The sequence below is a fragment of the Ranitomeya variabilis genome, chromosome 5, assembly GCF_051348905.1.
Source record: "Ranitomeya variabilis isolate aRanVar5 chromosome 5, aRanVar5.hap1, whole genome shotgun sequence".
Classification (NCBI taxonomy): domain Eukaryota; kingdom Metazoa; phylum Chordata; class Amphibia; order Anura; family Dendrobatidae; genus Ranitomeya; species Ranitomeya variabilis.
The window spans coordinates 37,383,075-37,406,934 of NC_135236.1; the positions used below are offsets into that span (position 1 = coordinate 37,383,075).

The 23,860-nt window shown below is 42.1% G+C and overlaps 1 protein-coding gene and 2 non-coding genes across 3 annotated transcripts in view; 1 reads left to right on the forward strand and 2 right to left on the reverse strand.

The window, feature by feature from the left end:
• The window catches only part of CNTROB (centrobin, centriole duplication and spindle assembly protein), a 37,515-nt gene extending 22,824 nt beyond the window's left edge, over nt 1–14,691 (forward strand). Inside the window, exons 12-19 of the mRNA XM_077261662.1 lie at nt 244–369; nt 1,303–1,444; nt 1,614–2,802; nt 12,270–12,403; nt 12,497–12,563; nt 12,733–12,787; nt 13,486–13,573; nt 14,073–14,691. Coding sequence (XP_077117777.1) covers nt 244–369; nt 1,303–1,444; nt 1,614–2,802; nt 12,270–12,403; nt 12,497–12,563; nt 12,733–12,787; nt 13,486–13,573; nt 14,073–14,159 — 1,888 coding nt within the window. The 3' untranslated portion in view covers nt 14,160–14,691. The remainder of the gene's footprint in view (nt 1–243; nt 370–1,302; nt 1,445–1,613; nt 2,803–12,269; nt 12,404–12,496; nt 12,564–12,732; nt 12,788–13,485; nt 13,574–14,072) is intronic.
• Nucleotides 14,692–17,953: 3,262 nt separating this feature from the next.
• On the reverse strand, nt 17,954–18,025 carry TRNAD-GUC (transfer RNA aspartic acid (anticodon GUC)). The gene has a single exon. It is a non-coding gene; the product is annotated as a tRNA-Asp (tRNA).
• A 2,801-nt stretch (nt 18,026–20,826) lies between these two features.
• Nucleotides 20,827–20,898, reverse strand: TRNAD-GUC (transfer RNA aspartic acid (anticodon GUC)). Its single transcript has one exon. It is a non-coding gene; the product is annotated as a tRNA-Asp (tRNA).
• Nucleotides 20,899–23,860: the final 2,962 nt, after the last annotated feature.

Genomic DNA, 23,860 nt, shown 5'->3' on the forward strand with positions numbered 1-23,860 from the left:
ATTGCACCTTATTAGATAAAAAATGCTGGTTTTTGTTGTCTTTTTAATGCTTGTACATAACTTTATCAAAGAGAAGTTAAAACCTGATATGAAAAAGAGAAGTGGGGGAAAAAAAACAACTAGAAAAAACACAAGTAACCTACAATGACTAATGGGTACAGAAAAGCAGCATGAAAAGCGCCCCAAGTATTCATAGTGGGAACTTAGCCCTAGACTTACCGCATCCTGAATGTTGTGTCCCAGGAAGCAGCTGCTGGATCTGACCTCCCAGCATGAGGCAGAACTGTGCCGCCAGATGTCCCAGTTCAAGGGCGAATTACAGGAGCGAGAGCGACGCCAGCGAGACATCGTCGTGGACTTGGAGCTGAAGTGAGTCCATCACCGGGCCATGTGCTGTCGTGGCTGACATGTCCTTGTGTCAGGAATCGGGGCCATCTGATCCGTCTGTGTCCCTCTCCGTTCTCCTAAACTCTTTCTCCTTATCCCTTCATGACTAGGCTACTTTTCTGCGTTTGTGGGGTTTTTTGTTTGTTCTTCCTCTCCCTTCTTTCACGCTTTTTTTTTTTTTGGTTCCCTCAATGAGCTTTGGAGTTTTATTCTTCTTCGGATTTTATTTTTACGGTGTTCACTGTGCAGTAAAAGTGATCCAGTAACGTGGTTGTCCAGGTCAGTACAATTACGCTGACACCAATCTTGGAAAGTTCTTTTTATTGTTATTATTTTTTTTTTAAAAGTTAAAAAAATCCAATTTTTGTAAAACAGATTTCAAATGCAGATTAGTTGTTTGCCTTTCTTAAATGTTTCCATCTGACACCATGTGATGGCTTTTTTTTGTTTTGCGATCTAAGGTGATGTTTTTTTATCGAGACCATTTTTGGGGAAGTGCGACGCTGCTTCAATTAATGAGATCCAAAAAACGACTTTTCTGTCGATATGTTTAATTTTTTTTTAACAAGAGAAAAATGAGGATTTAGGCTTTTTTTTATTAGATTTATTATTATTTATTTATTTTAGTCTATTGCTGGCCGCAGAATGAGTTAGCGGAGAATCCACCAGCGAGCTCTTTCTAACTGGAGAGTTTGTAGCTCCTTTTATTTGTCTTTTATGAGCTCCTCTCAGCTGATTTAATACCACACAACACAATGCAGCAAAACAACAGAGCCTGTAAAAAATGAAAGGAGCCAAAAGTTTAAATGAAATCCAACCGAAAAAAACTAACTTCTAGCCTAAAATAGATGCAGTTAACTAAAAAATATAAATATATTGTCCCCTTTTAAAGTCCTCTCCCCTTTCTCTTTGCAGGCTGTCTCGCTCAGAGGAACATTGCCAAGAACTGTCTCGGTCCCTTCGGCGGTTGGAGAGCGAGAGAGCAGACATGTTGTCGCAGCTTCAGGACGTTATGAAGAGTCACTGGAGTCAGACCTTACGAGTCCTTGCTGCCAAGGTCTGACCCTGACATGTGAACGTTTTACAATAGAACTGCTTACTGTTCTGACACCTTATCTGAAGTACTCTGTGCTGCTGTTCCCTCCACTGTGATGTGGAAATATTTTATGTCCCTAACACAACACAATATTTGAAGCCATATCCTTCTATTTTCATCACCCACGTAGGTTCCTTCCGAGAGCTCCACCATTGCCGGATTCCACCAGCAGACTGAGACCTATGACCAGAGGACATCCCAGCTACCGAGAGAAGGCGTCTACGGGGATGAAACCAGCGTCCCTGCAAGACCAGGAAAAGTCGAGGCTGAAAACCTTACGGGGATCGGAAACCTGCATCTGAAAGACAGCACTGACTCAAGGAAAGAGACTGATGGACACTTTCAGAGGGGCGGAAGCCAACCTTTAGAGGATAGTCATGGAGGCAGTCGAGTTGGTGGCGGATTTCTTACAGACAGCAGCGGCACCGACTTAATCCACTTCAATCGAATTATGGATGACAAAAGCAAAAGTTTCATCAAGCCAAGTTCTGTACATGGATCAAGTCAGAGATTTCTGGGAGACGGAGCACATGTGGGTAACAATACCAGACTGAGCTTTACCCAGTCAGATGGCCATATTGGGCATTTAGGCAGCGCTCCAGGAACACCAGGTACAACCACTCTGTTTAGGACCAAGGACCTCCACACACTTCAGGACATTCTGGCCAGTGACACAATAGGTATATATATTGCTGGCCAGTCGGTGGAGGATAAGAGCCAACGTTTCACCTACCCAGAGATGACCAGCTTCAGTGAGCAAAGCAAGAATACCAGCGATAATGCGGTCACAGGAAGCGTGTTTTTTTCGCAGAGAGATAGCAGTAGCCGTCTAGTGGATGACATCCAACAGTCATTGACACGAGGGAACCAACATATCCCATCTTCAGAAAAAAACACATTCAGCCAGTATAAAAGCTCTGGAGCTCATTCTTTTACTACTGATCATAACCAGCCTCAAAGTACTATACCAATCCATCACCACATGAAAGAAGACTCTGCTTCCACCACCCCTGGGGTCAGTAACCATTTGAGGGAAGCTAGTAACCCCGCTGTTCACCCCAGCCTGGATCAGGCTCCGATAACGGTTCCTAACTTCAGTCCTATATCCAAGATGACTATGCAAGGAAATGGCCGCGAGATTAGAATCCCTTCTACGTATCGAGAACGCCAAGATGGTAGTCACCAGCCAAGTAACAGAGTCTGTGACCCAGAAGAAATCTTCTACCCAATGCAGATGGAAGACCTGAGCCACAGCTTCAGTAGCCATCATGGATTTTATCCTCTGGAGCCTCACCCGGATGGCACAATGACTACAACTGGTGAGTATGATCTGTAGGGATTGCGCCAGGCTTGTGGAGGCAGGAGGTTAGTGATGTCATTGCCCTGGCTATGGATAGGCTTCGTTCTTTGTGATGTCAATAGTCTTGCGGGAGTGGATAGGCTACTTTGTCTGTGATATCATCAATCTCCCATGAAGGATCTCAAGTGACATTCAGGGGTTCTTGGAGACCTCTTGGTTGGTGAAGATTTTTGTCTAGATTGTACATTGTGCTTCTCTTTTTCTCGCTATACAAGACAGAGTATTGCGCACGCTTGTCCAGTAGACTTTACATACATCCCCTGGTATCCTGCAAACAAGTTATTACATAACTTTAGATATTTTTTTCTAAATGTAATTATTTATCAAATGTAATCATATAATCGTGTTAACCACTTCATGCCACAGCGTTTTGTTTTTTTTCCCTGATCAGCTGATGTTCGTATTGATACAATTCTGGGTTACATACAGTGTTTTTATACCTCTTTTTTATTTCTGTATTGCATGTATGTATGCCCCATTTATAAGGCAAGAAATCCCACTTATTATACCTGACAGGGCACACCTGTGAAGTGAAAACCATTCCCGGTGACTACCTCTTGAAGCTCATCAAGAGAATGCCAAGAGTGTGCAAAGCAGTCATCAAAGCAAAAGGTGGCTACTTTGAAGAACCTATAATATAAGACATAATTTCAGTTGTTTCACACTTTTTAGTATATAATTCCACATGTGTTAGTTCATAGTCTTGATGCCTTCAGTGTGAATGTACAATTTTCATAGTCATGAAGAAATATATATATATATATATATATACACTCACCGGCCACTTTATTAGGTACACCATGCTAGTAACGGGTTGGACCCCTTTTGCCTTCAGAACTGCCTCAATTCTTCGTGGCATAGATTCAACAAGGTGCTGGAAGCATTCCTCAGAGATTTTGGTCCATATTGACATGATGGCATCACACAGTTGCCGCAGATTTGTCGGCTGCACATCCCAAAGATGCTCCATACAAGGCAGGATGGATCCATGCTTTCATGTTGTTTACGCCAAATTCTGACCCTACCATCCGAATGTCGCAGCAGAAATCAAGACTCATCAGACCAAGCAACGTTTTTCCAATCTTCTACTGTCCAATTTCGATGAGCTTGTACAAATTGTAGCCTCAGTTTCCTGTTCTTAGCTGAAAGGAGTGGTACCCGGTGTGGTCTTCTGCTGCTGTAGCCCATCTGCCTCAAAGTTCGACGCACTGTGCGTTCAGAGATGCTCTTAGGCCTACCTTGGTTGTAACGGGTGGCGATTTGAGTCACTGTTGCCTTTCTATCAGCTCGAACCAGTGTGCCCATTCTCCTCTGACCTCTGGCATCAACAAGGCATTTCCGCCCACAGAACTGCCGCTCACTGGATTTTTTTTCTTTTTCGGACCATTCTCTGTAAACCCTAGAGATGGTTGTGCGTGAAAATCCCAGTAGATCAGCAGCTTCTGAAATACTCAGACCAGCCCTTCTGGCACCAACAACCATGCCACGTTCAAAGGCACTCAAATCACCTTTCTTCCCCATACTGATGCTCGGTTTGAACTGCAGGAGATTGTCTTGACCATGTCTACATGCCTAAATGCACTGAGTTGCCGCCATGTGATTGGCTGATTAGAAATTAAGTGTTAACAAGAAGTTGGACAGGTGTACCTAATAAAGTGGCCAGTGAGTGTGTATATATATATATATATATATATATATATATATATATATATATATATATATATATATATATATATATATATATATATACTCAGAAAAAGGAAAAGCGGCACAAAATAATTGAAAAAAAGTGGACTTTAAAGCCTGAATGGCGTGGCAACGTTTCGGATGTGTTAACCTGAATCTGCTGATACTGAGAGGAATCCATGTGTCCCTCAACTTTCACAAGATTCCCGGTGCCGGCATTGGCCACACAGCCCCAAAGCATGATGGAACCTCCACCTAATTTTACTGTGGGTAGCAAGTGTTTTTCTTGGAATGCTGTGTTTTTTTGCCGCCATGCATAACGCCTTTTTGTATGACCAAACAACTCAATCTTGGTTTCATCAGTCCACAGGACCTTCTTCCAAAAAGAAATTGGCTTCTCCAAATGTGCTTTTGCATACCTCAGCCGACTCTGTTTGTGGCGTGCTTGCAGAAACGGCTTCTTTCGCATCACTCTCCCATACAGCTTCTCCTTGTGCAAAGTGCGTTGTATAGTTGACCGATGCACAGTGACACCATCTGCAGCAAGTTGATGCTGCAGCTCTCTGGAGGTGGTCTGAGGATTGTCCTTGACTGATCTCACCATTCTTCTTCTCTGCCTTTCTGATGTTTTTCTTGGCCTGCCACTTCTGACCTTCACAAGAACTGTACCTGTGTTCTTCCATTTCTTTACTATGTTCCTCACAGTGGAAATTGACAGGTTAAATCTCTGAGACAGCTTTTTGTATCCTTCCCCTGAACAACTATGTTGAATAATCTTTGTTTTCAGATCATTTGACAGTTGTTTTGAGGAGCCCATGATGCCACTCTTCAGAGGAGATTCAAACAGGAGAACAACTTGCAAGTGGCCACTTTAAGTAGCTTTTCTCATGATTGTATACACCTAGCTATGAAGATCAAAGCTCAATGAGGTTACAAAACAAATAAAGTGCTTTAATAAGTCAGTAAAAAGTAGGTAGGAGTATTTACGGTACTATATGATTGTCTAAGGGGTACTTCCGTCTGTCTGTCCTGGATATTCATTGGTCGCGGCCAGCCAGTAGGCGTAGACAAAAGGGCAGGGGAGGCCAGGAAGTATGCAGAGCAAGTCCCCGCCCACTCCGTACAGGCCCGGTCAGAAGCGCTGTGAAGGTGGCAGTCGCCATGAGGACAGGTGAGCCGGCCGGGACCATGGGCACTGTTGGGCCAACCCGGCAAAAAGCCGGGGACTAAATTAGTGGCCACGGGTCGCAGCCAGCCAGTACAGGCCCGGCCAGAAGCGCTGCAAAGGGGGCGGAGTTGCCATGAGGAAGGCGGAGCCGGCCGGGACCATGGACGCTGTTGGGCCTACTGCCGCCAGAAGCCGGTGACTAAATTTGCGGCCGCGGTCAGTGATGACGGCTGTGGTTATTTATAACAGCTGCGACAAGGAAACAGCGCAGCGCATGCGGCGGTGACAGCGGCGGACTGAAGGTAAGTATATACTACTTCGGGTGTGCTATTTACTCTGGCTGTGCTATATACTACATTGCTGTGCAATATACTACGTGGGCTGTGGCTGGGCAATATACCATGTGGCTGGGCAATATCCTACGTGGCTGTGAAATATACCATGTGGCTGGGCAATATCCTACGTGGGCTGTAGCTGGACTATATACTATGTGGCTGGGCAATATCCTACGTGGCTGTGCAATATACCATGTGGCTGGGCAATATCCTACGTGGGCTGTGGCTGGGCTATATACTATGTGGCTGGGCAATATCCTACGTGGCTGTGCAATATACCATGTGGCTGGGCAATATCCTACGTGGGCTGTGACTGGGCTATATACTATGTGGCTGGGCAATATACCATGTGGCTGGGCAATATCCTACGTGGGCTGTGGCTGGACTATATACTATGTGGCTGGGCAATATCCTACGTGGGCTGTGGCTGGGCAATATACCATGTGGCTGGGCAATATCCTACGTGGCTGTGCAATATACCATGTGGCTGGGCAATATCCTATGTGGGCTGTGGCTGTGCAATATACTATGTGGCTGGGCAATATACTACGTGGACATGCATATTCTAGAATACCCGATGCGTTAGAATCTGGCCACCATCTAGAGTGTGTGTGTGCATATATATATATATACACACACACACACACACACACACACACACACACACACACACACACACACACACACACACACACACACACACATATATTATATTTAAGGAATTCTAAATAAGGTGAAATGGTGCAGAAAAAAACAGAGCACCATTTATCTATTTTGGAGGAGCGAGGGCGTTCATTGTGAAGTACAAATGACTTGCTGAAATGATTCTCCAGCAGGTTACTATTATTAAAGCGATAACAAACTTATAACATTTTTATTCATATCTCAGTGGTTAAAGAAAATTCTGAAAAATTTGTCGTTATTTCCTAAGACTCGTATTTTTTTTCTTTTTTTCAAATGATACAAATTTCCATATATTAATAGTTTGCCCAATTACATATGTAGCAATACCAAATATATATTTTTTTATATTTTTCTATTTACATTTGTGGTAAAAGGGGGAGAGATTTTGAACTGTTATCTCTTCTATCTTAAAATCTCATAGGTTTTAAACTTTCTTCCTGCTCTGCTCTATGATTGGCGCCCCCGCGTCGTCATTGCGAGGGGCCGATCGTTTCCTTGGTGACCTGATGTGATCCGGGTAACCGCAGCTAGCGAACTTGCTAGATCGCACTCATAGCATGATGTAGCAAGTTTGTCTGTGAATACCACTCTCATAGTTTGTAAAGCATAGGAATGCTTCTGCTCCTGCATCTCTATGCTTTACAAGCTAACAGACTGCAAAAGGTGAAAGTCCCATAGTGGTACAAAGTAAAAAAAAAAAAAGGGAAAATATAAGTTATAGCTTTCAGAATAAAGCAATGCAAAAATAATAATTTTTCTGTGAAAGTTTTTATTGTGAAATAGCGCCAAAACATAAAAAAAATAACTGTGTTATCGTACTAGTCATACTGACCTGAAGAATAAAGCTGCCTTATCAATTTTATCACGCGTGGAACGACATAAAAAAAGCCTAAATTGCTGTTTTTTGTTCATTCTGCCTCCCAAAGATTAGAATAGAAAGCGATCAAAAAATGTCATGTGTCCGAAAATGGTACCAATAAAAAACGTCAACTTGTCCCGCAAAAAACAAGCCCACACATGACTGTGTCAGATGAAATATGAAAAGATTATAGCTCTCAAAATATGGCAATGCACAAGCTAGTTTTTGCAAAAAAGAAAGCGTCTTTTAGTGTGTGACAGCAACCTAACATAAAGACACAATATAAGTCTGGTATCGCTGTAATCGCACCAATATGAAGAATAAAGTCGCCTAATCACTTATACCACAGGAGAAACGTAAAAAATAAATAAAACCAGTTCTTCACCTGCTGTTATTTTGTTCATTCTGCCGCCCAACGATCGCATTAAGGCTTGGCCCACATTTACACTACCGTTCAAAAGTTTCGGGTCACCCACACAATTTTGTGTTTTCCATGAAAACTCATACTTTTATTAATCCAATGAGTTGCCAAATGAATGCAAAATCTAGTCCAGACATTGACAAGGTTTGAAAAAAAGATTTTTATTTGAAATAATAATTTTCTCCTTAAATCTTTGCTCCCTTTGCAGCAATTCCAGCATTGCAGACCTGTGGCATTCTAGCAGTTAATTTGCGGAGGTAATCTGAGACATTTCCCCCCATGCTTCCAGAAGCCCCTCCCACAAGTTGGTTTGGCTTGATGGGCACTTTTTTGACACCATACGGTCAATCTGCTCCCACAACAGATCAATGGGGTTGAGATCTGGTGACTGCGCTGGCCACTCCATTACAGATAGATACCAGCTGCCTGCTTCTTCCCTAAATAGTTCTTGCATAATTTGGAGGTGTGCTTTGCGTCATTGTGCTGTTGTAGGATGAAATTGGCTCCAATCAAGCGCTGTCCACAAGGTATGGCATGGCATTGCAAAATGGAGTGATAGCCTTCCTTATTCAATATCCCTTTTACCTTGTACAAATCTCCCACTTTATCAGCACCAAAGCTACCCCAGACCATCACATTACCTCCACCATGCCTGACAGATGGCGTCAGGCACTCTTCCCGCATCTTTTCATTTGTTATGCATCTCACAAATGTTCTTCTGTGTGAGCCAAACACCTCACACTTGGATTTGTCTGTCCATAACACTTTTTTTAAATCTTCCTCTGTCCAATGTCTGTGTTCTTTTGCCCATATTAATCTTTTCCTTTTATCAGCCAGTCTCAGATATGGCTTTTTCCTTGCCACTCTGCCCTGAAGGCTAGCATCCTGGAGTCGCCTCTTCACTGTAGACGTTGACACTGGCGTTTTTCGTGTACTATTTAATGAAGCTGCCAGTTGAGGACCTGTGAGGCGTCGATTTCTCAAACTACAGACCCTAATATACTTGTCTTGTTGCTCAGTTGTGCAGCGGGGCCTCCCACTTCTCTTTCTACTCTGGTTAGAGCCTGTTTGTGCTCTCCTCTGAAGGGAGTAGTTCACACCGTTGTAGGGAAACTTAAGTTTCTTGGCAATTTTTCGCATGGAATGGCCTTCATTTCTAAGAACAAGAATAGACTGTCATGAAAGTTCTTTTTTTCTGGCCATTTTGAGAGTTTAATGGAACCAACAAATGTAATGCTCCAAATTCTCAACTAGCTCAAAGGAAGGGCAGATTTATAGGTTCTCTAATCAGCCAAACTGTTTTCAGCTGTGCTAACATACTTGGACATGGGTATTCTAAGCATCCATTCGCCTTCTTACACAGCAAACACAAAGTACCATAAGAACACTGGAGTGATGGTTGTTGGAAATGGGCCTCCATACACCTATGAAGATATTGCATTACAAACCAGACATTTGCAGCTAAAATAGTCATTTACTACATTAACAATGTATAGAGTGTATTTCTGAATCATTTAATGTTAGCTTCATTGGAAAAAACTGTGCTTTTCTTTAAAAAATAAGGACATTTATTTTGAACGGTAGTGTATTTGGGGTTTCCGTGTAAAACTCTGAAATATGGGATTCAGCTGGAACCCACGGTGGCAGATTCCCTATAATGATGCACATGAAGGCACTGTGGACGCCGTCTGGGCTATGATCAGACTGTCTTTTAGGCTTGCATAAAAATGCAGTTTGCCACAGTTTTGTGCACTTCTGAAAAAGAGGATCCATCAGGGTTTCATCTGAATCACGCCACTCTGAAATTTACATGGAAACCTCAAAGTAAGTGCTCAGCACAGAGCACAGAATAAATGTGATCCCAAACATTATATAAAATGTTCCCAATAAAGGCTTACATCTCAGTTCACAGTAAAAGTCCCCACCTAGGTCAGTCATTTGTTAATGGAAATATAGGAGGCTTCTATGTTCATGGTAGCTCAAAGACTCTGGAAAAGCTTTAAATATCTCCTCGCCCCCCTAAAAGAAATTCAGCAAATTCTGTGCTCCCAAATCCAAATGCCCCTCTCCCTTTGAAGCCCACACAGTGTGCCTAAACCACATTTAACGTCCACATGTTTGGCATTTCTGTAGCAATGAGACCTCACCTAATTTATGGGTTTGTGTCTCCAGAAGCATGAGCTGGGCACATTGTACTGGTCACTACAACTTACTGGTCACTACCACATCAGTTTGCAATTTTCACACTGCAACATCAACTGCTGCTTGTTTCTGGAAAACGCCCATGGAGTCAAAATCGTCACTACCACATACAGGGTATCAGTGTATTGTGGAGAAATTGCTCAACAAATCTTGGGGTCCATTTTCTCCTGATACCCTTGTGAAAAAAAATTGGGGCTAAAATAACATTTTTGTGGGAAAAAAATTTTTTCTTTGTTTTTCGTTTTGTTTTTTCTTCACGGCTCAATGTTATCAACTTCTGAGAAATACCTTGGCGTTCAAGGTGCTTACTACACATCTAGATATGTTCTCTTAGGGTTCTAGTTTCCAAAATGGAGTCATTTGTGGGGGGTTTCCACTGTTAAGGCACATCGGGGCTCTCCAAACGCAACATGGAGTCCGCTAATTAGTCCATCAAATTTTGCATTCAAAAAGTCAAATGGCGCTCCACCCCTTCCGAGCCCTGCCGTGCACCCAAACAGTAGTTTTCCCCCACATATGGTGTATCGCTATAGTCAGGAGAAATTGCACAACAAATATTGGGGTCCAATTTTATCATTTACCCCTGTGAAAATAAAAAAATTGGGGTCTAAAGTAACATTTTTGTGAAAAAAAAAAGTTAAATTAATTTTTAAAGTTTAAAAGTTAAATGTTAATTTTTTCCTTACACATTCTAAAAATTCCTGTGAATTACCTGAAGGGTTAATAAACTTCTTGAATGTGGTCTTGAGCACCTTGAGGGGTGCAGCTTTTATAATGGCGTCATATAGGTCCCTCAAAGTCAGTTCAAATGTGATGTGGTCACTAAAAAATGTTTTTGTAAATTTTGAAAAAATTAGAAATCGACGATCAAAGTTTAACCCCTATAACTTCTTAACAAAAAAAAATGTTTAAAAATTATGCAGATTTAAAGTAGACATGTGGTAAATGGTATCGATTACCTATTTTGTGTAATATAATTCTAATTTAAGGACATAAAAATAAACGTTTGAAAATTGCAACATTTTCTAAATTTTTGCCAAACTTCCATTTTTTTTTTTTTCACGCATAAGCACAAGTCTAAGGCTAGGTTCACATTGCGTTAGTGGGTGATCGCTAACGGACAGCGTTGCACGGCGAAAATGTCGCAATTAACGCCGTGGAACGGGTCCGTTAGCGCACCCATTGACAGCAATGTAAATTTCGCCTGCAGCGCATCACTAGCGCGTGCCTTTTTCGGCTCGCGCTAGTGATGTGCCGTTCTTCTGTGACGCGCCTCGGACGCTGCTTGCAGCGTCTGCGGCGCACCCGAGGTCCGTTCCCCGCTCTCGCAGATCGGGGATCTGCGAGAGCGGGGACGTTAACGCGACCCCTGAACGCGGCCCCTAAATAAACATTGCGTTAGCGCAATCCGCTAGGGCTAGCGCTAAACGGATTGCCCTAACGCAATGTGAACCTAGCCTTACAGAAGAAATGTTGACACTATCATGAAGTACAATATGTCACGAAAAACAATCTCAGAATCACCAGGATCAGTTGAAGCGTTCCAGAGTTATTACCTCATAAGATGACAGTGGTCAGAATTGTAAAAATTGGCCCTGTCATTAACATGCAAACAACCTTGGGGGTGTCAAGATTCATTGCCAGAAAAATAAAAAGTTACAGGTCTCATAAAATCGCCCCGATGGGATGGGGATCAGTGAATATTTGTACATGTAGAACACATTTGGAGAACTGGCAGGGAAGGTTTTTCTTGGCCTCTCATCTGCAGTTGTTTTCTGCAGCTTATCGGACGAGGTACAGGGCCGTCATACATGATGTGAAGATGTATCCGGTAGTCGCAGAGTCTCATTTCTGTTGCCTCTGGTGCACAATGTTGTGCTGAGTATAATCTTTGTCTATGGTAAATAACAAGTTAATTCAAAGGATTGGAAGGAAATTATTTATTAACAAGGCACGGCAGGGAGTTGAGCTAATGAGCAGAGGTGTCTGTGGGGGGTTTAATGCATCAGTGGGGGATCAGATCAAGAAGGTAACTCTGCTCATTCATACCTGTGTCTCTCTTCTCCCTCAGTGTCCACAGTTGAAACTCAAAGTTCCCTGAATCAACCCAGTCACATAGATCCTGCCAACGCTAGACAGATGACATCGAACTGGGGAGGAGACGAGGCCACCCCAAATCCAGTTCTGCAGTACTACATACGCATGGTGAGGGCCATTATCATTACTCCTGTGTATTTTGCCGTAAGATTACAGTTGATCTGAATACTTCCCATTATTTGCACTCTCATTTCCTGTCAGTTACTTGATCGAACTCCGGGAGACCCCCTCAATGAACTGAATAAAGGTCTGCTACATGTGAACACTGGTAAGATGAAGCGGTTGGGTCTACGGGCGGTTTGAGGAGTAAATATGGTATATACTTGGATGAGGGTGTAGTGTACAGAGACAGAGGGGCTCTTTGTATATCTCTGATATACATGTAGACTCTGTTTACTGTGCTTATGTTCTCGGTTAATTATCCTCTCTTCTGCCAGATACTACTCAGTTGTCCCAGTCTCTGCAGCGCAGAGGAGAGTGGCCCCTTCACAGGTAATATAAGTCTGTACTATATATTTTATACTTTTCAGACCTTAATGTTGTATAGTTTTTTTGACATTTCTAGATTTCAACAAAAAGATTTGCTGGACCCTAGTAGTCATTGGCCGCCCGAACAGAGTCCTGCAATACTATTTCTACCAGCATCCCCGACACCTGTTCAGATTAGTAGGCCAGGTGAGGCATCATTCCTCAGTGATGGCATTGCAGCTGGTCTACTAATCAGAAGAGGTGCCTGGAAAGCCAGCAGGTAGGTGGTGGTTCTCAGGGTCACGGCCTACTAACGTGGCCACTGGACTACGGTCCTAGGAATCTTTTCCTCAACTCTAGTCATTTAATTCTAAAGCTCCCCCTCCACAACCCCCATAGATAAGTTATTGGCCAAACCATCTTCCCCCAACTCTCCCATATACAAGAATGCTCGGCTTAGCAAACGCTACCTTGTACTCTGAGAGAGCAGTTACCAAACTCCTCTAATGGCGGCTCATCTTAAGGAGAACTAAAGGATGGGCAGCCGAAAATCTGACAAGCTGGATAAGTAGAAGTCTCTTCCCCCAACAACATGTGTCCGGGGAAAACAGGAGCCACCCATACACGAGACTGCCACCTGGTCCAACTGAAATCGGCACTTTCAGCCAACATTAGTCTAATGTCTATGGACGCATTAAAAGCCACAATGCCCATTTCTACAGGTCAGATGAGAATGAGGAAGAGGTCTCCAAACTTTTGACCAATCCCAAGAAAAATCCTGCCAGAGGACCAGAAGCCGTAAAGAAAGAGGTATGTCTTCTACAGAATCTTAAAAGGAATGCCTGGGCTTCAGCTAAAAGTCTATAGTCCCGTCACTCTAAATGACTGCAGACGTCTGAATCCTAACAGTGTTCATTCTGCCAAGATTCACCAGTATTGCGATTTGCATACGTGTGGTCACGTGCCGCCTAGATGTGCCTGTTTTCGCTTAATTCAGTTGTATTAAGATAATTTGGGCCGGTCTATTTGGAATGTGACTACAAGTATGCAAATTGCGTGACCGCCCGCTCTCACCGGCAGTACTGGATAATCCTGACAGTGTGCACGTCACTCTCTTGGGATTCAGAAGTCTACAAGCACATCGAGAGGCTTCAGACATTATCAGAAGACCAGATAACCCCTATAATAATGATCTGCCGTTTTCAATTTCATTTTAATAGATATCAGACCACCCCTGTAAATACTGAAATGTGCTTTTTTTTTTCCATCTCTTCAATACTTTTTGCCACCTGCCCACTATACATCTCAGGTGCTGTCCAGTCAGCGTCGTTCTGGTCCCCCCAAATCTCTGAAGAGGGTGGCTGCACGAGGGGGACGCCCTGGTATCTGGAAATAGGATTTGGTCGAGTTCTATATTGTGTGTGAATGGTCAGTACCGTCCGCTGCGACAGTGTGATGTAATGGTAAGGAGCGGACTAAACACTGTTTGCAAACTGTGCTGTGGTATGTCAGTGACCAGACCACTAAATGGAGGACTCCCTCTACCCCACGAGCAGCTCCCAATATCTCTGCTACCTCCACCCTGTAAGTGTTCTACATGAAACATTAAATTAACAAGGAAGGTAATTAATGGCTAGAGTATCAGGTAATTGAAATCTGATATGCAGTAGATCGTAGGAGGTGCGTCATGTGGGTTGCGATGTCTCGTGTATGGTTTGCAGGTAGATGACAGCTGATTGTCCTGTATGTCATTCTACCACCATAACGGTCATTCTGGGGTCATAACTTATTTCAGTGCCTTTTATGAAACTTTGTTGTGCCATCTTTTATAATGAAATGATATTTCAGATGTTTGCTTTCTATATTTATTATTATTTAATGGAAAGTAACATTTTGTATAAAAAAATAAAACCTTTTTTTGTGAAGCAAAATTACTGTGACGTAGTATTTAATTTCCATAATCTCTGTATCCCTCCAACGTACATTTTTGCACTACACAAGGAACCATTAGGATATTATATTTGGCAAGGAGTTATTTGTTGTTTTACAGAGACCACTAAATCTTAAATAATTTGTGAATGTGTTCTTCTAAAATGTGAATGACTTGAATAGATATAGTTGAACATACACAGAGAGACGTAACTGAAAACATTGGAATGTCTATATTTGATCTGATTGAAGTGATTAGGGATTTTTTATTTTTTTTTTATGTATTTTTTGGGACTAAAATTAATTTTTTTGCAGTTAGGAGTGATGAAAAGGTTTGCGCTGTTTTATTCTGTTCATTGTTGGCTTCAGAGCAAGTTAACTGAAAACACATCAGAGCTCTTTCTGACGGGAGTTTTTGTTTTTATTTGCTCCTCTCAGCTGATACATCGTCCTAAGCCGCATCACAAGAGAGCAGAATTTTCATTTGGTCATAAATCTGCAAAGAGCTCAGTAACCGTTACAATCTGTCAGAGTGAGCTTACTGACTTTTTAACAGTGAATCGTGTCAAAGGCCACAAGCTAGCATTCCATGTCAGTACATCATACACGAGTGGTAGGGACATCCTAGGCAATGTGCCAAGGCACTTCTTGATCTCCATGTATGTTTTCCCACACACCTTTATGCTATGTTCACATGTTGCTCTTTTTTGCAAGTTAAAAGCTGCTTTTTACAGTACCAGCAAAAGCTATGAAATTTCACGAAATCTCATACACAAACTTGCAGCGTTTTTTCACCTATAGAAAGCAATGAGCAAGTGTAAAAAAGTGCTCTGTTTTTGCAGCATTTTTGGATATGAAACGGTCTTAGCACAGTACAGTTTAATTAAATTGGTGATATGTGTGAAAGTGAACAATGCTTAACATCCTGAATCCCTGCCAATGTGTTAAGTAAACCTTTCCCTACCGATTCAATTCCCCCCTCCCCCTTTTTTTTCTACATAAAAATGATTTATGGTTTCACATAGGTCTTATATTGTATTCTTCATGCTTCCAAGATGGAAGCAAAGTTAAAATTTGTTATCCTAAAAAATGCTGCAAAACCTGCAAAAAAGCAACATGTGAGCATAGCCTTACCAAGTTTTACAGAGAACAGGTTTGTATCCTTAAATGCTTCTCTTTGCTGCAGTGGATTCGATGGCCTTTGTTGCTCTTTACGTTGTTGTCCCCCCCACCCTTAAAATTGCTTGGGGATGACTCAAAGGTCCTGACCGTCCAATGAATCGTCATAAACGACAAGAGATTTGCTTCCACCCACAAACTTGTTTTCAAAGGTGCTGGTGTCACCTAATCAACCTAAAGGGGTTGTCAATACTGTCCCTTTTTAATAGTTCTGCAGATCAGATCTTATAGGGATCTTAAAGGGGACCTGTCCCCCCAGAACCAGTAGCAGTTGTGTCTACATTGCTAAATATCCTGCCTAACAGTCCTTTTATAACATTACACACATAAACAGATGTTTAGAAAAAGTATTCCTAAAGTCTGTTTTATGATATGAAAATGAGGCCTTTGACTAGTCGATGGGGCGTTCGGGTCCACAGACTAGTCAGCCCACATAGCATGTTCTACCCCATGGGCATAACATGACTTACAAGCAGCGGCGTCATTACCAGCACTGTATACCTCGCTCGTGTGCTCTGCTTACCCTCACTGTATTGATCCTCTTCTGATCATGTGCAGGGCGCCTCTCTTAACCTGAGTGTACACATGCCGACTTCAGAGTATTAATGCAGTGGGGTAAAGAAGCCGTGCGCATGCATGCGATGATGTTGCTTGTAAGTCATGTTATTACACCCACAGGGGCGTGATAACCTGCTAAAAGGACTGACTAAGTTGTGGACACTAGGGCACCCTCGACTAGTCAAAGGCTTCTTTTACATGTCATAAACTGACTTTACAAATACTTTTTCTAAAGATCTGTTTGTGTGTAATGTTATAAAGGGTATTCAGCTATGTAGACACAACTGCTAAAGTTTCTGGGGGCACGGGGGACCTGACCGGTTCCCTTTAAAGCCAGAAAACTGATGTGAAAACTTTGAAAAGTTGCAAAAAATGTATGATGGGGGAGTTGTGCAAAATTTTGCGACTTTTGCCATTTTCTTGCCAGTTTAAATCAGTTCCACTCAGATGGGTGGGGCTATGAAGGGGCGTTGGTTCATCCACCTGTCATATACGTAAAAAATGCTGGTGGTTGGTATGCTAGAAGTGCTACTCCAGCCCCTAGAATCTACTTAGACCAGCGCTGTTCCTGTTACCAGTGGTTATGTCACTTTAAAAGGATGTAGCCAAACAGACGCTGACTGGTAGAAGTGATCATGTGACAGCAATGTCACATGATCGCTGGAGATCATAACACCAACATCGGGGGAACAGATGTATTATTTTTATTTCTGTGCTGCAGATCTATTAAGTAGCAATGTCAATATAGTGACCTATAACGACTACAGAAATATTCTATAGTAGTATTTTATGTAGACATGACCATGTTTAAGGTGTAACCAACAGCTTGATCATCTTTTGATATGTTGTAGTCTGGAACGTGGGGCTTGAGGCACAGCCGTGTACATACCCATAGACTTTCCTTTGAATTCCAAACACCTTAGCTATGTCCTGTGATTTGATCGACTAGTATAGTCTCGGGATCTAACCCCATTAGTGTATACTGCATTTTAAAGTACTTCAGTTAATAAGGAAAAAATTGTCAAAATTTAGTGAGGGTATATGCACACAGTGTCTTTCAGGCAGATTTTGCATGGAGCCCGCTTGAAAAATAGCTTTAAAAAACTCTTCAAGCTTCGATAGTGGTAAAGCGGCTAGAAGAAGTGATCTAATTAGTTTTCTGGTGGCTTCTACTTGGGAACTGTTAAATGTTTTATAGAATAAAAAAAATAAAAAGGCAGTCCAGAGTAAAAAAGCTACTGGCAATCTGCTTAAAAGAAGTTTTCAGGTTCTCTGGCTTTTAAAAGACTTGTATGCACATGCCCATAGAATTTATGGTTATATATGGTGTATATGGAGGATTACTGGTGGTGAGAGAGGTTATGTGAAAGTAAACTTTACATACTCCTGCAACTTTGAGAATACAGCTATATAAGTGATATTCATGTGCACTAAGTTATAATCTTTGAAGTGATCTTTTCATGATATAGTGTGGGTCGCCATCGCGTCTTCATTACATTTGTAAGTAATAAAAAAAAATGTTGCCTCCCCGTCGGGGAATCGAACCCCGGTCTCCCGCGTGACAGGCGGGGATACTTACCACTATACTAACGAGGATTTGCTATAAGAGTCATTTGTGTTCTTTTCTGAAAGAGTCTGACAGGACCGTTCCTGTGCCATTCTTCATGCTTCCAAGGTGGAAGCAAAGTTAAAATTTGTTATCCTAAAAAATACAGCAAAACCTGCATTTTGGCTGCAGCAAAAAAGCAACATGTGAACATAGCCTTACCAAGTTTTACAGAGAACAGGTTTGTGTCTTTAAATGCTTCTCTTTGCTGCAGTGGATTGGATAGCCTTTGTTGCTCTTTACATTGTTGTCCCCCCACCCTTAAAATTGCTTGGGGATGAGTCAAAGGTCCTGACCTTCCAATGAATCATAATCGACAAGAGATTTGCTTCCACCCACAAACTTGTTTTTAAAGGTGCTGGTGTCACCTAATCAACCTAAAGGGGTTGTCAATACTGTCCCTTTTTAATAGTTCTGCAGATCAGATCTTATAGGGATCTTACAGGGGACCTGTCCCCCCAGAACCACTAGCAGTTGTGTCTACATTGCTAAATATCCTGCCTAACAGTCCCTTTATAACATTACACACATAAACAGATGTTTAGAAAAAGTATTTCTAAAGTCTGTTTTATGATATGTAAATGAGGCCTTTGACTAGTCGATGGGGTGTTCGGGTCTCCAGGCTAGTCGGCCTACATAGCATGTTCTACCCTGTGGGCATAACATGACTTACAAGCAGCGGCGTCATTACCAGCACTATATACCTCGCTCATGTGCTCTGCTTCTTACCCTCACTGTATTGATCCTCTTCTGATCATGTGCAGGGCGCCTCTGAACCTGAGTGTACACATGCCGACTTTAGAGTATTAATGCAGTAAAGAAGCCGCGCGCATGCATGCGATGTCGGTGCTTCTAAGTCATGTTATTACACCTACGGGCGTGATACCATGTTAAATGGACTGACTAGGCTGTGGACACTTAACGCGCCATTGACTACTCAAAGGCTTCTTTTACATGTCATAAACTGACTTTACAAATACTTTTTCTAAAGATCTGTTTGTGTGTAATGTTATAAAGGGTATTCAGCTATGTAGACACAACTGCTAAAGTTTCTGGGGACACGGGGGACCTGACCGGTTCCCTTTAAAGGTGTGATGGTTTGATATGCTATGCGGGTATCATATTTGTGTATATTTCTATTTTACTTATTTTCATGGTGTTGTCTTGTAGAAGGAGTTATTTGCTAATTGATGAATTGCTGTTGCTGCCATCTGATATGAGCCCCCACAGTATTGTTTGCTAATTTGCTAATGACATATTGACCTAGCTTGTTGAAAAAATGAGCCCCTGCGACCTTCCCCCTCCTGACCTGTGAATGAGGAGAGGGTCTTGTAAATATCAGGGAGGTGAGACAGATCAGTCCTGTGTGGAATGATGATAGGTTTACAGCATCTCCAAGAGAAAGAAGAGTATGGACTATGTGATCCTCTGCTGGATTATTGGACTTTTATCCTGTTACTGAACTGCATTTGTGTTCTGGAGTATTTTATGCTTTGTGTGGTGGATCGTAAATGGACCTTTCATATTTTTGCCTAAATAACGGTCTTGGGATTGTTCACTCTTCGCTGGCTCTGTTTATTGTGTGGTACCGGAGAAGGACCCCGTGACAAAAGGGCTGATACATCAAAGCTAGAAAACTGATGTAAAAACTTTGAAAAGTTGCAAAATATTTTGTATGATGAGGGAGTTGTGTAAAATGTTACGACTTTTGGCATTTTCATGCAAGTTTAAATCAGCTCCACTCAGATGGCAGAGGCTATGAAGGGGCTTTGGTTCATCCACCTGTCAAATTCGTAAAAAATGCTAGTGGTTGGTATGCTAGAAGTGCTACTCCAGCCCCTAGAATCTACTTAGACCAGCTCTGTTCCTGTTACCAGTGGTTATGTCACTTTAAAAGGATGTAGCCAAACAGACGCTGACTGGTAGTAGTGATCACGTGACAAAAATGTCACATGATCGCTGGAGGACATAAAACCAACATCGTGGGAACAGATGTATTATTTTTATTTCTGTGCTGCAGATCTCTTAAGAGGTTGTAGCAAGTACACAGAAAAAAATTCAGGTTTAGGATCATTTTAATTTCTTTTAAAAAGTGTTTTTTACATGTACACCTCTATATATAGTGATGTGTAATGCCGTTTACTGATTGCAAAATAATGTCAATATAGTGACCGATAACGACTACAGAAAGATTCTGTAGTAGTATTTTATGTAGACATGACCATTTTTAAGGTGTAACCAACAGTTTGATCATCTTTTGACATGTTGTAGTGTGGAACGTGGGGCTTGAGGCACAGCCGTGTACATACCCATAGACTTTCCTCTGAATTCCAAACACCTTAGCTATGTCCTGTCATTTGATCGACTAGTATAGTCTCGGGATCTAACCCCATTAGTGTATACTGCATTTTAAAGTACTTCAGTTAATAAGGAAAAAATTGTCAAAATTAAGTGAGGGTATATGCACACAGTGTCTATCAGGCAGATTTTGCATGGAGCCCGCTTAAAAAATAGCTTTAAAAAACTTCAAGCTTCGATAGTGGTAAAGCGGCTAGAAGAAGTGATCTAATCAGTTTTCTGGTGGCTTCTACTTGGGAACTGTTAAATGTTTTATAGAATTAAAAAAAATAAGGCAGTCTAGGGAAAAAAGCAACTGGCAATCTGCTTAAAAGAAGTTTTCAGGTTCTCTGGCTTTTAAAAGACTTGTATACACATGCCCTTAGAATTTATGGTTATATATGGTGTACATATGGCGTCTTCATTACACTTTTAAGTAATAAAAAAAATGTGCCTCCCCGTCGGGGAATCGAACCCCGGTCTCCCGCGTGACAGGCGGGGATACTTACCACTATACTAACGAGGATTTGCTCTGACAGGTATTTGTGTTCTTTTCTGAAAGAGTATCTGTAAGGCGCTGTTTGAGTAAAATATTGGTTACAGTTCATTATATAAAATGTTTGTGTAATATTTTATAATCTTGTTTAAAGTGATCTTGCAATGATAAAGTATAATAAAATTTTTAGTCTCCCCGTCGGGGAATTGAACCCCGATCTCCCGCGTGACAGGCGGGAGATACCACTATACTAACAAAATCAATGTTTAATTCAGTATCCGCTCTATGCTAATGACACAGATCTACACCCCTGGACCCGATATCACCTCTTTACAAACCAGAATCTCACAATGTCCATCCACTGTTTCCTCTTCTCAGCTAGATTTTTATAATTTAACATGGATATAACCATCATCTTTCCACCATCTCAACTCCCCAACAGACCTATTCATCAAAGTCAATGGCTGCCCACTCCCCAGTCTGGCAAGCTCACTGCCTTTGGGTAACCCTTGACTCCTGCCGACGCTAGCTGGAAAATATCTCAATCCACATATTCCTTAACTAAGAATCTGCAATGAAAAAATTACTCCGTGCCCTCATCTCCTGTCTCCATTCTGTAGCTTCCTGCGTTTTAGCCTTCTCTCTAACACCTCCAATGTATCTTAAACTCCATTGCCCAACTAATCCACCTGTCTTGATATTCCTTGACCTCTCTTTTTTACTTGCCCAGAGATTCCAATTCAAAACTAACCTTGGCATCCATAACGTGTCTCCATAAATGTGTGAATTAGTCTCCTAGTACTTGCCTGCAATAACCACCAATCCTCACAATATCTCCATTTCCCTCTTACAACCGCATACAAGATTTGGCCCGTACATCCACCCCCTGCTTTGGAACTCTATACCCCATTACTTGCCTACCGTGGAAACCAGAAGGAACCTGAAAACTTTTCCTACAAGATGCAGTAACCTTTGTTCTACCATACCGCTGTACAATCAGCTCTGCCCTCACCTGTGTCCTCGCCCATCCCCTGTAGACTGTGGCCATTGTTCTTTCCTGTACCAGTTAGTGACTCATTTTGTTCACAATTGTACTGTTTTTTGTTATGTATCCCCCTTTTGACATGTAAAGCGCAATGGAATAAATGTTGCTCTAATAATAATTCATGAGGCAGAGGACCGCTTTGTGTGCATATACAGTACAGAGCAAAAGTTTGGACACCTCATTTAAAGATTTTTCTGTATTTTCATGACTATGACAATTGTACATTCACACTGAAGGCATCAAAACTATGAATTAACACATGTGGAATTATATACTTAACAAAAAAGTGTGAAACAACTGAAATGTCTTATATTCTAGGCTCTTCAAAGTAGCCACCTTTTGCTTTGATGACTTCTTTGCACACTCTTGGCATTCTCTTGATGAGCTTCAAGAGGTAGTCACCGGGAATGGGTTTCACTTCACAGTTGTGCCCTGTCAGGTTTAATTAGTGGGATTTCTTGCCTTATTAATGGGGTTGGGATCATCAGTTGTTGAGCAGAAGTCTGGTGGATACACAGCTGATAGTCCTACTGAATAGACTGTTAGCTGCTTTCTTCTTGCCATAATACAAATTCTAAGTAAAGAAAAACAAGTGGCCATCATTACTTTAAGAAATGAAGGTCAGTCAGTCTGAAAAATTGGGAAAACTTTGAAAGTGTCCCCAAGTGCAGTGGCAAAAACCATCAAGCACTACAAAGAAACTGGCTCACATGAGGACAGCCCCAGGAAAGGAAGACCAAGTCACCTTTGCTTCTGAGGATGTTTATCTGAGTCACCAGCCTCAGAAATCGCACGTTGACAGCAGCTCAGATTAGAGACCAGGTCAATGCCACACAGTTCTAGCAGCAGACACATCTCTACAGCAACTGTTAAGAGGAGACTTTGTGCAGCAGGCCTTCATGGTAAAATAGCTGCTAGGAAACCACTGCTAAAGACAGGCAAAAAGCAGAAGAGACTTGTTTGGGCTAAAGAACACAAGGAATGGACATTAGACCAGTGGAAATCTGCTTTGGTCTGATGAGTCCAAATTTGAGATCTTTGGTTCCAACCACCGTGTCTTTGTGCGACGCTGAAAAGGTGAACGGATGGACTCTACATGCCACATTCCCACCGTGAAGCATGGAGGAGAAGGTGTAGGGAGGCTTTGCTGGTGACACTGTTGGGGATTTATTCAAAATTGAAGGTATGCTGAACCAGCATGGCTGCCACAGCATCTTGCAGCGGCATGCTATTCCATCTGGTTTACGTTTAGTTAGACCATCATTTATTTTTCAACAGGACAATGACCCCAAACACACCTCCAGGCTGTGTAAGGGCTATTTGACCAAGAAGGAGAGTGATGGGGTGCTACGCCAGATGTCCTGGTCTCCACAATCACCGGACCTGAACCCAATTGAGATGGTTTGGGGTGAGCTGGACAGCAGATTGAAGGCAAAAGGGCCAAGTGGTAAGCATCTCTGGGAACTCCTTCAAGATTGTTGGAGACCATTCCCGGTGACTACCTCTTGAAGCGTATCACCCCTACTCTAGAACCCTCTACCACAACACATCAGACTCTCGCCTACCATCGAAACCTTCAAAAAGAGCCTGAAAACCCACCTCTTCCGTCAAGCCTACAACCTGCAGTAACCACTGATCGACCAAACCGCTGCATGACCAGCTCTATCCTCGCCTTCGCCTTGTGAGCCTTCGCGGGCAGGGTCCTCTCTCCTGTAGCAGTTATGACTTGTATTGTTTAAGATTATTGTACTTTTTATTATGTATACCCCTCACATGTAAAGCGCCATGGAATAAATGGCGCTATAACAATAAATAATAACGTAATAATCGCATGTATCAACTGCTGAAGGAAGTAGAGAGAGAACATATTCCATTGAAGTATCACTTGATGCGCAGCTAATAAATTCATTAAACGTATATCTTGAAAACATTTGACCTTGTAAACAT